We start from the raw sequence: 16450 nt of genomic DNA, 5'->3' as shown, positions 1-16450 counted from the left end.
AGACTTGATAATAGTATGCAGTAATACACAAAAGAAAGAACAACAGGTACAAGAAATATTACTACTTTATTGGTGGAAATGGCAAATCCTCTCCTTGAAGCTTGAGCTGTGACAGGAAGTATTCTGCACTCATTGTAAGAGAAAATTCATCCTACTTTTATCATACTTTTAACTTTCTGTGCCACCATTTACCTTTTTCTTTTTTTTTTTTTAAGATATGGACAGGAAGGAATGCTTAGTAATATTTTTTCTTTGCTTTGCATTCTGTATCTTCATGATGTTCATTCAAGTAACAGTGTGCTCTGCAGCAATTCCAGGAGCAGTACTAATGTTAGTAGAAATAAAATGTTTTAAGGATATTATCAAGACAATTTCTGCAGGGACAATTAATATCCTTTAGCACACCAGCTCATATAATGGGGAAAATTATGTACAGATTGAGAACAAAACTGCTACGATGAGTTGAACACCATGGTGTTAATTGGTTATTCAGTTTGAAGGGAAATGGTGCCTGTTATCTGTCACACCAGGAGAGGAGACATTCGCAGTGGAAAATGCAACATTTTCCCCATTTGTTATGGCACAAGGAGAAGGACATCTTTATTGCCCATGGAAGGTCAAGGTGGGTGTGGAAGTGCTCCCTAGGATGTTTCCCAGTAGATGAAGGGGCAACTAGAGGAACATGGCCACAGTTTGTTACCTACTGCAAGAAAACAGAGTACATGTGCCTCATATTAGCCCTTATGTGAAGGACAATTAATCTGTTTAGGAGGAGAGAGAAACTGTGTGAAAATTCCCCAGTATCATGCAGGGCCCTGACAAAATCTGATCCTTGGGAGGCAAGTGGAAGGGATGACCCTGCTTGAATATAGATGAAACACACTCCTGCTCCCCAGAACCTTGTTGGAGGAATTATCACTCTCATTTCTTCTGCAATTGTAATACCACAAAACTGAGTAGGAGTTTTCCCAGATGTCTGAGGGCTTAACTCCAAGGAAAACAGATTAGATGGTTGGTTGGTTGGTTGGCTGGTTGGTTGGATGGTTGGTTGGCTGGTTATGGCATTTTAACCAAATCAAACAACTTGGTCCATGGTTAGCATTCACTGATCTTCCTGGCTTGAATGGCTGCTTTGGGGAGTAGCTCGGCAGAGCTTTGTCTGTAAGCCCCTTAAAGAGCAAGTCTGAGAGGGACCTTTTTTACAGTCCATCACTGCTCTGAATATATGGACTAAAGTCTGTAAAACACATGTTATAAAGCTAACTGTCCACATCTTCACCATCTTTCCACTTTCCTCCATGAAAAAAAACAGTTGGTGCTGATCAAGTAAATTGCTGGTTTTCAGTCTTATGCCTTTTATTATTTTTAGATTAACACAGCACCAGAGGTACCTATTTGTTTCTGTTTTGACAATTACTCATTATAATAGCCAAGGTTAAAAGATTTAGACAACTTCCTTCCTTCTCTTCTGCAGTCAGAACTATTTAAGAAAGAAAAAGTGACTGAAAGGAAAAATATTTTGATTCATCTTAAAGACACAAACCAATATCAAAGGTCTGTGACAAATACTTGTTTAGATTTGATTTAATGAAACTCTAAGTACTGTAATAATGTTGTTTTTAAATCATAAAATCCAGCTTTTAAGATTTTTCTTCCATAGTGATAAAGGTATATACAAGAAGCAGGGCTTCACAAAAAGAGATACTGTACATAATGTGAAGATCCAACTTTTCTTTCCAAACTCAGTCATTTTTTACAAAATCAGAATCAAATTTCACCAGTCCCAGAAAGTACTTGAGAGATCCTTCTGTATTCCAACTTATTACAAGTTGCCTCAAGACAGTCCTTTCCTCTTTACTATATCCTGTAACTGTCTTGAAGCATGCAGAAACTGAGTTGCTGTAAAACTGCATTACCCTGTCACAGGTTTTAAATCCTTAGGAAAATTGTGATAGCTTTACGCCTTAAATTATTTAAAGTATTTAAAGTTTAAAAGGGTTTGGGTTTTTTGTGTTTTGGTGTGGTTTTTTGTTTTTAGGGTTTGTTTTTTTTTTTTTTGGGTTTTTTTGTTTTTTTACAATATACAGAAATCCCATACCAAATTACTCATAAAACTGTAACAATGACTATAAAAAAGTCAGCATTAACCAACAATTAGTATAGACACATACATATATATACATGATTTATGTCTCATTTAAAGATAGGGAGATTCTGTGTGTTACAACACAGACTACTGGACTTCTAAGTGGGTTTTTAATGTAGTTCGGTGTCTTCAGGGAGTTCTCTAAAACACACATACTCTATAATAGGACAGCCAATATCTATAACTAAGGATGGGTTAAAATTAATTGCCTGACATATGAACCAAACTGACTGAACAGTGATGCAAATCTCCTTCAGTGCTCCACTGTGCTGCAGCGAGCTACACTCCTGCCAGAATCCATAAAATACGGACTTAACACTGAATACACAACCACGCATCTTGACTCTCTTGACCCTTCCCCAACATATTTCTTCTTCAAGTCTCTTCCCATCCATTCGTATCCTCAGTAGAAAGCATAAATTGTATCAGCATAGAGAGGCACATGAAAAGCCCCAACACACCCCACAAAAACAGCCCCTCCCCGCCAAAAAAAAATCAAATCAAACAAACAATAAACAAACCCTCCACATGCTGCTTTGAGTATAGCTGAATTTTCCTGCCTGGCTCTCGGGCTTATTGATCGAAGGCTTGAACTTTTCACCCCTTAGTAGCACAGGCTTCCTGATCGCCGCAGTGCGAGGCTCGTCTGCCCACGGAGGGTGTGATAACAACTGACATTAATCATGTCGCTCCTTCCCCATTAACGCTTGCATGCTTAGAAGGCTACTGTGATTTTACACAGCCTTGATTTGATTCGTAATAATCCAGTCAATCTGATTTATACGGGCAGGGCAGACTTCAGCCCTCCTCCACGGCGTTAAGGAGGCAAGGACCTCCCGAGGTGCGGCTTTCACCTCGGCGCAGGGCACAAACCTCCGAGCTCGGAGCAGCAGCAGCAGCGATATCCCGGTGTCCCTCAAGCACACGGGCACTCGGAAAGCTCATGCCCTGAAACACCGGGGGCTGAGTCAGCCTAAGGAGCCAGAAGCGCCGCACTTAGCGACTCTGCTGGCTACAGAAACGGCAACTACCCAAAAAGTTGCTCGGTGCCATTTTAAATTGAATTGGAAGCCGCGAAGCCAGGGGACCGGCAAAATAAACACTGCAGGAAGGCGGAAAGCCGGAATTTTTGTGTATGCTTTGTGTGAAATGTACAACATTCAGAAGGAGCGGCGAGACAACACAACACATCCAAGGCAGGGTCGCACTCCATGGCTCTTGTGCGGTGCCTGAGCAGACCGACAGGAGAGGCGCCCCGGTGCCTGGCTCAGCCTGCTGGGCTACTCGGGAGTCAGAGAACGCTTGGGGTTGGGACAACAAAGCTCATCCAGCTCCATACCCTCTCCCATGGGCAGACACGCCTTCCAGTACACCAGGCTGCTCAAAGCTCTGTCCAACCTGGCCTTGAACACTTCCAGGCATGGGGCGTCCACAGCTTCTCTGGCCAATCTGTTCCAGTGCCTCGCCACCCTCACAGTAAAGAATTTAATCTTAATATCTAATCTAACCCTACACTCTTTCAGTTTGAAGCCACTGCCCCTGTCCTGTCACTCCAGGCTGTTGGAAAAGGTGCCTCTCCCGCTCCCTCCGGGCACTGACCCACCGCCGCGCTTAAACCACCGCGCACTCTGCAGATGCACACCCAGCCCCTGCGGGGTCGGTGTCCGATCCGTGCCGAGGCTGCTCAGAGCCCGCAGGGACCGAGAGCCCCGAGCGGCCACCGGCGCTGGGCAGGGCACCGGCGACAGCGGCCGCCGCGGCCCCGCCGCCGCCACAGCGGAAGCGGCTGCGCCGCCGGAGCCGGCGGACGTGACCTCACGGCACGGCCCCTTCCCGGCCCTCCTCGCCGCGTCTGGCAGCTCCCGGTCGGCGGCGGCGGCGGAGGAGGAGGAGGAGGAGGAGGAGGAGGAGGAGGAGGAGGAGGAGGAGGAGGAAGGCGGGCGGGACCCGGGATGCAGCCGGCGCAGCTCGGGCGCGCGCCGCGGCACCTGCTGGTGTGCGAGCGCGGCCACGCGCGCCACCCGCGCTCGCGGCACGCGGCGCACGTGCGGGACCACGCCTACAGCTGCCGCGTGAGTGGCGGGATCCCCTCAGGGCGGCGGGGAGGGGAGGGGAGGGAGGGGAAGGGAAGGGAAGGGAAGGATAGGATCCAATCGGGGCTGCCCACGCCGCCGTCCCCGGGGTTTCTGCCCGCCAGCCGCTCCAGGGCGCGCTGCCGGCGCCCCGCTCGCGCCAGGCTCGGTATTCTGTGGGGGCTCCTCCGTCCTTGCCAGAGGTGGCCCGCGCGCCTCGTTTTTGGGGGGCGGGGTGTACAAATTATCAAATTATCCCCCTTTGTGTTTGTGGTCTCGCTCAGTATGGGAGAAACCAACTCCTCCCTTCCTCCAGGAGCGAAGGAGCAGGCAGGAGGAGCAGAGGGGTGAGCCGGTGGGAGAGGTGATGGTGCGGGTTTTAGGAGCTCTTTAAACACGCCGCAGGGTCCAGTTTAGGAAAGAGACATCGCTTATTCCGCGCAGGGCGCAAGGCGGAGGTTTCCGCAAGTCAAGCACACCACCTTATCAAAGCGTTTCACTATTTATGCATTTTAGCAAACAAGATACAAGTTACATAGTTCTTTCATTAATTAGTACTATCTTCTGTTGGTTAGTGAGTCTCACATGCTAATTAATCTGCATGCTCAGTCTTTCTCAGCTTAGGAGTCAGGGGGTTTCTGGGGTCGGTGGCCGAGATCTCTACCTGCCGGAATTGCCTTTTATCCACTCAGAGCTGATTCAGCAGAGTTGCTGGGTTTATTAAGTTTCTTACTTATTTTGGGAGTCCTGCCAAATGTCTTTGTGGGCCATAAATTCTGCGTTCTTTCTGCCCACTATCAGTGGTACATCCTTCTCCCCAGGCTTTGTTAACCTCACCCTAGGTCTGAGATCACTGAAACATGTCCAGCCCTAAACGTTAACAAAGAGACCTGGACTTCACTTAGGGCTTGTTAGCTGTGCTCTCGTTTCATGGATTAAATCTCCCTTCTTGTTGATAAGGCATGAAAGTGTACAAAGGCCACGCATCAAAGAACATCCTTCCTTAAGAAAAGTTGTAGCTATTCCACATTTTGCAGCAATCAGGCAAGACCCTATTTGATAACTCCCTTCTCATACCCTGTAACTCTCTGGGCTAATTGTTAACTGTTTCTGACTTCTGGGACCTTTTTTAGCAGCTAATCAGAAAGCTTTCTACCGGCATGGAAGGCAGCTCGTTTGTCAGTCCGTTCTTCTCTTGAACATGTGTGCCAAGGGAGACACACACCTGTTCTCCAAGAGCTTTGGGAAATAAGTTTTTTGAGGGATGGAGGGAGGAGCAAGGAGACATACCTTTATGCTGCCTGTGAGGCTTCATACTTGCCCATCTATTACTTGCCAGATATTACCTTATTTTCCCTGCTCTGCCATACTTCAGGATTCTCTTGGTCTATGGAAAATGTATGGGGAAGGTTTTAAGCAAAAGGTAAATTGAAGATTCTACTTTGGTCTTTGCTTTTCCACTGAGATTACAGAAATGGTTAGCATACATTTTTAGTTGCAACTGCTTTAACAAGTACTCCAGCAAGGGCTGAAGGTGTCCCAGTGCGACATCAAGCTAAAATGTGTAATGATGTGAAACGAAATCTTCTGTTAACTCATGCTGTGTGAGATCATGTCTTTACATAATACATCAAATGCTATTGTATAGAAAAAAAAAGGGGGGAAAAACCACAACAAACAAACAAACAAAAAACAAACAAACCAACCAAAACCCAAACCAGCAAATAATGTATTTAGTGTACCTGGAGACTATGAAAATTGATACATTTTGAAGACAGTAGCCTGATACTACTTTTTTTCCATTCCATTATGATATAATATACTGATCCATCTTTGAAAAGTAGAGGTTTTCTTTTGTATTTCTTGTAGTTTTGTTTGGTTGGAGTTTTTTTCAGAACAGGTTTTAGGATAGGATTTATATTACAAATATGCTCTGAACAGGTGTCTTTTTTGATCCCGGAATGTGGCCTGCTGCCCGAAGTACTGAAAAGCACAATTGCAGATATTGGAGAGTACTACCTGGTGAGGAGTTTACCCATTCATGAATTGGTCGCTCATGAATTCATTGATGCTTTTGTGAAGAAAGGTAAGGAGGAAATCAAAACAGAGCAAATACAATCATAATGTACCTTTTTATAGCACAGCAAAATTTTTAATAGTCTTATTATTTATTCTGAAAAGTGTTTTAAAGGAAGGAAAGGAAAAGCACTAAGAAAATTCTGCATTAATTTGTTTATATGCTTTTTTCTGCTTTGTCACGTGTGACAACATCTGTTTACACCCACAGGGTCTAAAACTCCTCTGATTCTTCCTAATAAATTTCTCTCTCTTCCACCTCAATTCTGAAAGCCAGCTATCAAGAGGGCTTCCATGTATCCTCACACTTGTTTCTTCTACACCTCACTTTTGTACAGATTCTTATAGAAAACTTCCTTCTCCCTTTTTTGTTCCTTCATGTCTCAACACAGAGCTGTGCTGAGCTGTGTTCCACAGCAGGCAAGAGAAAAATATGCTTCCTTGTTTTTTATATTTCACTAAGAGAGCTGTGACAGCTCATTCTTACCCAGTAAGAGCAAAGAGGATGCAAAGAAAGTTACAGTCTCTGCCCAGCCACTTTGTCTTTGTTTGGACTGGTAAAAAAAATATGTCTGGGAAAAAATAGGGTTTTCCATTTGATGACTGTGGAGAGTCAGAGGTCACAGAAGGAAGTAAAATGTTTTCATATCGGGGATTATTATTAACCTATTAGTAATTATTAATAATTAACCCTATTATAGGTCCTTTAAAATATTGCGAGAACAGGGTTTTTAAAAATAATAACAATGCCATTTTGCTTGAGAAGGTGGGAGAAAATTAATGAAAACACAAGAGTGATTCAGATGGTGTTTGTCATGTTTGCTTGTCTTGAAGTGAATTGTTTCTTTTGTCATGTCTGTCTTTACAGACTGTCTAATCTCATGTTTTTCTGCTTTACTGTTAAAGGTTCATGCTATGCACTTACCTATAAGACAAAAATTGATCAAGATAATACTGCAGCTCTGCTACCAAATGGTATGAAGGATTTGTTTTGTTTTTAGTAATATGTGTCAATTGTGGTCTGGGTTGTTTATTTGTTTTTTTGGTTTTTTTTTTAAATTTGGAATGATGTAAACTGAAAAATAATGCTTACTGTAATTGATAACTTTGTTAGAAATACATGTGAAATGGGAAAATACTAATTTTAGCTCTCTTTTTTCATTCATGCTGTTAAATTTTTTGTCTCATCTAAAGGAAATTAAAGAGGAATAAAAATCAGCTTCATTTATGTATAGTCAGATTGTCAGTGCTTCAACGATAATTGCAATTGCTACAGGGAATTATCTTTGTGAAAACATTAAATTCCAACTTCTTGTTTCCTACTGGTCTTTAAGACAGAATTTTGTACCAAAAAAGAAAGTTATCAGCACTGCTTAGGAACACTTTTTAAGTGTTTATTCTCATGAGACCCACCTTGGGTACTTCATTCAACTCTGGGTCCCCAGCAGAGGAAGGACACGGACCTGATGGAACAAGTCCAGAGGAGGTCACAAAGATGCTCACAGAGCTGGATCACCTCTCCTTTGAGGACAGGCTGGGAGAGCTGGGGTTGTTTAGCCTGGAGAAGAGATGGCTCTGGGGAGAATCAGAGCGCCTGCCTGGAAGCAAACCACAGAGGAAATTTTTAACAGGTCATGTAGCAGTAGGATGTGGGGGAATGGATTCAGACTGGAGAAGGGTAGGTTTAGATTGGACATCAGGAAAAAAGTCCTTACTGTGAGTGTGGTGAGGCCCTGGAACAGGTTGCCCATAGAAGTTGTGGTGTCCCATCCCTGGAAGTGCTCAAGGCCAGGTTGGATAGGGCTTTGAGCAGCCTGCTCCTGAGCAACCTGAAGGTGTGTCTGCCCATGGTAGAGGGGATGGAACTGGATGATCTTTACTGTCCCTTCCAACCCAAACCATTTGATGATTTTGTGAGGATTCTGTGATTTCCTGAGAACTATGTAACATGTTAAAAGTCTGTTTCAGTTGTATCACAGTTTTGTGATAAGACATCATAAAATGTCCCACATCTCAGGTGAGAAAATGAAGCTATTTTGAGCTTCAACTACATAATCTTATTTCTGTTTAACAGTATATAAGATATGATAGAAATACAAACCGGTCTATCTGCCCTCCAGCGTGAGAAGCTGTAATATGACGGGTGCCCATGAGGGCATGAGTAAATTCAGATTGTTCCAAAGAATTATTTATATGTCTGTTAGCACAGTCCTGGCAAAATGCATAATTGATAGTGATGGAGTTTGTGTGATACAAGTGTTACAGGCTGTGCACAATTGTTGCAGAGGCAGTGTTACAGTTCCTGGTGATGTCACTGTCTGAACTCTTCCTCTGCAGTATTTCTTGTTTGTGTTTGGTGTTGTGCTGTTACTTGTGCAGTAGAGCCCAAGGACTGTGTTAGAGAGGGAGCTGTTGTGTACCTCTGTACCAAGCAGCAGCAGCCAGTTCTGGTTTATGAGAACAGAAGCAGGGTTGTTCCAGCATGTATCAGCTCATCGCTAACAGGCGTAGTTTACTCAGTGTAAGTAGTCCCACTGGACTTGGAGGAACTGCTTTTGTTTATTTAGTTGAGCAGTGCATGTTGAACATGAATGTTTACTAAATCAGACCCTTGTGCAATGTAGTGCTCAGCTAATGATACAACAAGTGCTAGAGGATGAGTGGAGGCAAAATGGAGACAATGAACTGTATAGTACAGTAAAAAAGCTATGATTATCTCAGGAATAATATTATTCTTTTCTTACTCTAGTTCACAAGACCTCTTTGATAAAAAGAGAATAATTGAGTTATAACCCTTTTATTTTTTAAGGATTAATCTGGCAATCCATTTAACTGGAACTAAGGAATCTGCATTACATTAGTAATACCATTCATCCAAAGCTAACCTTGTAAAAGGCATACAGTTCTCAAAAGACTTCAAGGGGAGCCAAGTAGAAGATTATTTCTATTAAAATTTGGTTTGTTTATAGGTAAACTAATTCTGTCAGTGGATAAGGATACTTATGAGGAACTTGGATTGCAAGGTCGCCCTTCTCGGTATTCAGGCAAAAAAGTAATGCGATATAGTAAGTATTTCTATAAACGGGGCCTATTTAAGAAGCACCTTGTTGGCTGTTGAAACTTCCCTTTCACTATAACTAGTTGTTGTCTACGTTATATTTTTCCAGATGCAAATACAAGGAGTGCCTGAAGAGAGAAAGTACTTTTTCTCCAAGTAGTAAAGTAGCTTTAAGGACACAAATACATCACCTTTTCAGTACTCTATACAATTTTTAATTTCAAGGGTTCTCATTGTGTAGTTTCTACTGGAGTGATGTAGTACTTAAGAATTTTTGCATAATCTGCATGGTGTCTATACCTTCTGATTTAAGTCAGAAAATTTTAAACTGATTAAGGAGGTGTTTAAAATGTGTGCACTGTACAAAATCAGTGAAGAGCCTCATCCAAGACTGCATGCTTGAAAGGCAGAACTGTACTATGTTTCACACATCTAAAATGGTAATCTCTATGTACCAAGTACTTGAAAAACATAATTTTTAACAGCTGCAGAGGAGACATCTTGAGTGTGAATTTTATTAGTTTGTCTTTTTAGGAAATAAAAAGACCCAAACATGAACACTGTGCCATCTCAAATGTATTGGTACTTGCAACTGTTGATAGGTATAATTGCATAAAAACTTCAGGAGGGGAAAGTTTTTATCTCTGGTAAGTACTTTGGCAAAATGGGACATCATTTTACCATTCTGATCATCAAAATGTATCATCACGTTTCCATTTGAAAAATAAATATAACTTATGCATTAACAATTCACCTAGGAAAAAACCAACCTACTGAAAAGATACCATTGCTGTATACATGACTTTTGTTGTTAGGAATTCTAGTTTGTTTTTGTTTTTTTTTTTACTGCGAATAGCTTGCCTAATTACCAATATATTTTTTAAGGCACTGTTAAGGGACTTCTGTCAGTGCCATTTGAAGAGGAATCTGTTCCTCTAGTCACGAGGAAGCAGTTCCAGATTATATCAAAATGAGGACAGCAGGAGGTGAATATTTATTTACATAATGGGGAGTCATATTTGCATAATCAAATACTTTGTAAAGATTCTGTAGATGTAAAGAGGAAGTTTAATGTTCTTTGGTTTCTTGTGCTCTTCTAATTTAATAATACATTTATTTTAATTTGGTACCAATAGCTATTGTGTATTTTCTGCAGTTATCACTATTGACTTGACTGATGCTGGCTTTCACCCTGAGAGCAAGAAACATAACAGAGTGCTTTGGGCCTTGAAAGAAAAGAAACCTTTAGAATTTGACTTCCTAATGGCTTGGTATAATACAGGTAAATAAGAACTAAAAGTACAACTAAAATGCAACTGACATGAAGTCCAAATATTTTTAGTTTACTGTTTTTTTCCTAGTGACTGTCCAAATGCATTTTCACTGGAGGGGAAAGTTAGATCAAAATGTGTATGGGCAGGATTTTTTTGTTTGTTTTATTTGTTTGGAGTGTGGAGGGTGTTACTTCCTGTGCACAGAACATCTCTGTTTGGGAGCACAACAGTGATTCATAGGAGATATATTAGTTGCTTCATTTCCTTTCTCTATGTTGCCCAGGCTTTCTGTCAAAACTTTGCCTGTTTGATGGTGCTGCCTCTTCTTTATAAATTTGTGACATAGGCAACCATTATCAATACTCTTTTTTTGGTTTGTATTTTTTTTTTAATACACATAAGTTATGTATCTAGTTACATACTTAGGATGGGGAACTCTGATTTCCTCAGTAGTTACAGGATGTGTACTATTTCAAATAATCTTCTAGTATTTGTTTATCTGCTGTTTTCCAATTACACTGGTTTTTCTTCTGGACTCAAGTATTTTTCCTCCTCTGAGGGAAATTTTTTATGTCCCCAGTTGTTTGTATTACCTCAGAACAGGCTGTATGTAGGGACATATAGCATTTGCATGAAATTGACAAAAACTGCAAGTGTCTGTACTGAAAAACATGCTTTTCTTCATTCACAGATGTGTCGCAAGGGATATTAGAAACGTCCCTGAGAATGCTTTCCCATCTCTTCTTTATATTGTTCTTTTTTCTTGGCTCTTTAAGGCCAAGTCTGAGAAGGAGTTAACTCATCTGAGAAACAGAAGCTGCTTACAAGCTCCTTTAGGAGTGTCCCATGCTTCACTTTATTCCTTCATGTTTCCCCTCCCCCTTTCTAAGTACTAATCATATGACAAGGATGCTTCCTTGTTTGTCACAGAGAAATTGTTTAAAGGCTTGCAATTCCCGTCCTTGTAATCTTCAGGAAAGAGTCACAGTGAAGGCTGTTGCTACCATAAATGGTGACATAAATCCAACTGAGGTGGCAGATCTTCACGCTCAGCTTGCTTGGATTTATTGACCCTGGACAGAGAGCAAAATGCCTCTAGGGCCATTATTTTTCATATGTTTGCTGCTGCCTGTGCTAACAGTATTCAGAAAGAAGAGCAATTTTTTTCCTCACTTTCTTACATCCCCAAAGCAGGCCAGGTCAGCCATTTCCTGAATATAGAGTTAAATCTGAATGCCATTCTGTGCAAGAATCTTGTGCTCATAACACACAAAAGACTATTAATTCCTTAGTACTGACAAAAATAAAACTTTTATAAGTTTTTTATAATAGATATGAGACATTGTGTAGATTCTGCTAGAAGGGGAAAAAGTGGGCTGTGTTTTGTCAAACGAATCTGTGTCCTCTGTGAACATTCTGATTTCAGCCTTCCTGCTGATAACTGGAGCTTCTTGCTGTGGCCAGCACTGCAGGATCTTTGGTTTTCATACCCAGTTTTCCCACATTGTGGGTTTGGCACCAAGAATAGGAAAAGGGAATATGGAACATCTAATATCTTTAATAACAGAGGCAATACAATCTTTTTTCAATTGCTGTAATTTCTATCACAAATTTACTTGTTTATTGGATGAAATTCAGTGGTCTCTGAAAAGCTTTGATGATGTGCCTGGTTGCTGTTAACATAGAAAACTGTGCTGTAGATAGAGAAATTGTTCTGTTAGGGTCTGACTGTAGTCTTTGAGATTTCCTGTATTTAGGGCTATAGCTGAGGCTCCCACATGCAGCAGAAATGTAAAATGTATGATTTTCTATATTTTACTAGGAATTCTAGGGCAGTATTACACATTATTTGAACCTGTTAGGCTAACAAATGTCAATAGAATGTAAGGAAGATCATGTCTTCTAGCACTTTTCAGACTCAAATATATCTATATAAAAATACTAAGTTAAGAAGAATTCAATGACTGCCTGTCTTTGTCATTGTTCCCTTTGGAGCAAACATTTTTGAAGAATGACTAAAAAAAAAAAATGAGCTTAACTCTCCTTTTTCTATTCCCCTAAATGATTGTCCTTGATGACATAAATATGGCTGATAGACTTTAGGCAGTCCATATTTTCTCATAGGAAATTTTAGATACAATATTCCACAGTGAACTCTACCCTATTCTTGAATTTCTGCTGTTTATACATGCCTTTTCTGTGGTATTTAGATGTTGCTCTGCACTTTAGACTTTTTATGAGTAAGGCATTATTTCTTGGTCTCCTAGACACCCATTGTTACTTTTTGAAAATAGCACATATTATCTAGGATTTATTCCATGTCAATTACCTTCCTGCTTCAAAAGCAAGTTGGTAATATCTCTGAATTTAAAATATGCCTGCTTAAGTTAGTTTTTTAGTCTAGGTACCTGCTGTTTTGGGTCTCTTACTAGTGCTTTCCCACAAGTCCATCAAGGGATGTTTAATTCTTACAGCCATACTGCATTGAAGAATTATCAGGGAGAGGAGAGCAGGGGTGAGTATATTCTTCTAGTAAAGTGACATTTGGTGATGTATTTTGATTTCTTTACCCTCTCTTCTTTCTTCTCTCTTCAGTCCTTATGCTCCAGATTATTCTGGAATTTCTCTTGACATCATTGATAAATCTGTTCTTAAATCTCTAATCACATGTTCACTTTTCCATTATTCAGGAAGAATGCTGTTCTGAGATGACATTCCTGCTCCATTTTATCTGCTCCTTTTCAGGAATACTCTGAGTTAATCTTTTTTAACAAGCTCATTTTATTACTCATACAGTTAATTCTGCTTGAATTTTCTATTGGCAAATCTATACTTTTTTAGATAGCAAATTTACTGAGCTGTATTAAGTTGCTGAATCTTGCACTAACTTTTATTTCCAAGAAAATAAGGAAGCTGAAGATTCTAAGGTTCTGCCATGGATTAAAAGCACACAAGCAGTTTCACACTGCATTTTTTCATTTATATATAAATATTTCATGTATTCACTGATTCTTTTGTTTAGTAGTTTTGTAACAGCTGTTTGTGATACTGTGTTGTTAAGGTGCAGAGGGATCAACATTGATGTCATACTTTTCAAAAAACCAAATACAGGCCCTGAAGCCAAAAATAACATTCAGCACCTTAAGGGACTTGCAGTGTCCAGTGTTACAAAGTAATGATCTACAAGGAAAACCAGAGGAGTCCTGCAGTACAGAGGAGCTCTTTGAATGGCTGGGTGCTGTCTTGAATCAAGTTAGCTTGTAAGTACTTGAATTTGTTTGATCTTTTAAAATGTTTTAAGTAAGGAAAGCAACTATTTATTTTAAGAAATAGTTGAATAAAAATTAAGACAGACACTTTTGTGAGAGTCTTCTATGCAGTTAAATGTTTGTTGTAAGTCTTGAATTACTTTATTGGTGTTTTTAGGGGTACCCATATGTACTGGATTGGGCTGGGATAGAGTTAATTTTCTTTGCAGTAACAGGTGTAGTGCTGTGCTTTGAATCTCCTGACCAAGAGTCTTGATAACAGGGGATGTTTTAGCTATTGATGGGTAGGGCTTGCACAGTCTGAAAGCCTCTTTCTGTCTCTCTTACTGCCCTGCCAGTGAGGAGGCTGGGGGTGGGCAGGAGGCTGAGAGAGAACCCAGCCAGGACAGCAGACCCCAGCTGAGCAGAGGGAATATCCCATGTCATGGGATATGGGGACATGCTCAGCAGCAAAAGCTGGGGCAAAGATGGGTGGGAAATGTTCCGAGTTCCAGCGTTTGTCTTCCCAAGTCAGTTAGAAGCCCTGCTTTCCTGGAGATGGCTGCACATCTGCCTGCCCATGGGAAGAAGTAAATTCATGCCTTTGTGTGCTTTGCTTTCATGTGGAACTTTTCCTCTGCTTAGTAAATTATCTTTATCTCAACCCATGCATTTTCTCCCATTACTCTTTCAGTTCCAGGTGGGAGTGAGTGAGGGAGCAGTTGTGTGGTGTTTGGGTGCTTACAGGGTTAACCTACAGCACCGTGAGATCTTTTGTATTGTTTACTTGGTCATTAGTTACTTGACATTAATTTAGATTATATACATAGATCCTACTTGTTTGGTACAAGTTCTGATTTCTAAGACATCCTATAGAATATTTAAAGCATATTTATTTCAGTTACCTTATTGTTTTTTCTTCCAGAGACAACAAATCCTCCAGCTTCTTATCAACCTATTGCTGCCCTGAGCCCAACACAGTAGTGGAAAAAGCTTTTTTGTGCACAATCACAGGCTTTATAATTCCTGAGAAGATTATTCAGTTATTGGAGCAGCTGTGGTAAGGACTGACAGGAGCACATTATTATAGCACTTGTACTCAAACACTTCTTATTTGAAATCACTTTTAAATACTTTTCAGTTGGAAATAAATAGCAAAATATATAATTGTAGACTTATGTTTTAATTAGGAAATGAGCTGGAAGCTTGACATCAATATAAAAAAAGTAATAAACAATTTTGAATGCCTCGAATTTTAAAAAGCCTGCCCTGTATTCTAGTCAGGACTTTGGTTTTTATCTGAATTTCTAAGAAACTGGCTGTATGGTACTCCTACATTTTTAAAATGCAGAGTGGATAGTATCTGGCTTTGATTATTCATAATCTGTTTCCTCTCTGGTGGTAAAAGTAGTTGTGTCAAGCATAGCCTTAGACTATGTTACTTCCTCCGATGCCTTTTTTCTTCCCTGATAGCAATTGTTCTCATTAAATGTTAAATTTTCTGAAAGACAGTGCATGCTGTAGGAAAGTCAGAACTGCTACTTTACAACTTGGAACTTCTTCTAGTTGCTACAACTTTCAGATTTGCCATGCATAAAACTATGGTAGGAGTAATAGATAGTCAATCTTACTTTGGTCCTTAATGTATTCTGAATATTTTCTTTTGAGTTTATTTGTTATGGACTAAATTTTTTAACTGTTAATAAGTTTTGTTCAGAAGTGTTTAGAATTTTTGTTAAGAAGTGTTTCTTTGATTGTTTTACTTTGTACTGTAGACTTGAAGGTCTTCCTGCCTATTCCATTATAATCACTGATTATCTTGTCTTCTCGCTTGCAGTTGCTATTTTGGTGAACCAAAACTGGCATATTGGCTGACCTTAACTGTGCATGGCTTTGCAGACAGCCCTGTTTCCTGGAGAGAAAATGAGCATGGTTTTCACAAAGGAGGAGAGAACTTGTACAATTTTGTCATTTTTAGAAATCTGGATTACTGGCTTCAGATGGCTGTAGGAGCTCATGATGATTGTCCTCCATAAAGCTGTGTCCACAGAAGAAGTTCTCAAATAATCCCTTGTTACTGACAGAAAGCTAATAAAATATTTTTTTTACAAGTAGTTATGTAACAGATTAAGTACTAAGAGTCTGATCATGTTTTTGTTATTTGTAGCCAATGGAAGGAATAGATTTTTGTTTCTTCACTGTTACACAATGCCTTCTGAAACATTTCACAAAACTTCACAGTTTTTAGGAAAAGGTGAGTTTTTGAGAGTTTTTCTCATGAATCCTCTTTTCCAGGAGCAAATTTGAAATTTGAAAGTTAGCTTTACAGATTGCTAGCTAAAATATTTGTCAGGAAAGCTTATTTTGGGATTGTTTTATTTCTTTACATTAAAGATCTGCAAAACCTTCATATCCCTGTTAAAGATATTACAGCCCACATCCTATCAAAATAACCAAAGAGTGGGGGTGTGTTCTCCCTGATTTGGTAGGGGGTAGGAGAATAAAGGTGAGGAGAAGGTGTGTGGCACTGGGAGGAGCACCCATTAAACGTGGAAAAAGAGAAGGTTTACTGACCT

At 40.3% G+C, this 16450-nt stretch overlaps 1 protein-coding gene across 4 annotated transcripts; it reads left to right on the top strand.

Annotated features, from left to right (window-relative positions):
- The first annotated feature begins 217 nt into the window (after positions 1 to 217).
- On the top strand, positions 218 to 16008 carry RPP40 (ribonuclease P/MRP subunit p40). Of its 4 annotated transcripts, XR_014953329.1 has the most exons (9): positions 218 to 4218; positions 6160 to 6304; positions 7201 to 7269; positions 9264 to 9359; positions 10509 to 10634; positions 13101 to 13141; positions 13738 to 13886; positions 14800 to 14934; positions 15712 to 16008. XR_014953329.1 is itself a non-coding variant. In XM_021534784.4 (8 exons), the coding sequence occupies exons 1-8, from the start codon at positions 4099 to 4101 to the stop codon at positions 15908 to 15910; spliced, it is 1089 nt and encodes a 362-aa protein (XP_021390459.3). In that variant the 5' UTR covers positions 4072 to 4098; the 3' UTR covers positions 15911 to 16008. The 4 variants fall into 4 exon arrangements, 2 of the variants coding, with proteins under 2 accessions (XP_021390459.3, XP_085429618.1); XR_014953328.1 differs by lacking the exon at positions 13101 to 13141; XM_021534784.4 differs by lacking the exon at positions 13101 to 13141 and having other exon boundaries at positions 4072 to 4218; positions 13688 to 13886.
- Positions 16009 to 16450: the final 442 nt, after the last annotated feature.

This window comes from Lonchura striata, chromosome 2 (assembly GCF_050655825.1).
Source record: "Lonchura striata isolate lonStrDom1 chromosome 2, ASM5065582v1, whole genome shotgun sequence".
NCBI classification, from domain to species: Eukaryota; Metazoa; Chordata; class Aves; order Passeriformes; family Estrildidae; genus Lonchura; species Lonchura striata.
Note: the sequence above shows the minus strand (reverse complement) of the source record. Positions and strands in the feature narration are given on the sequence as shown.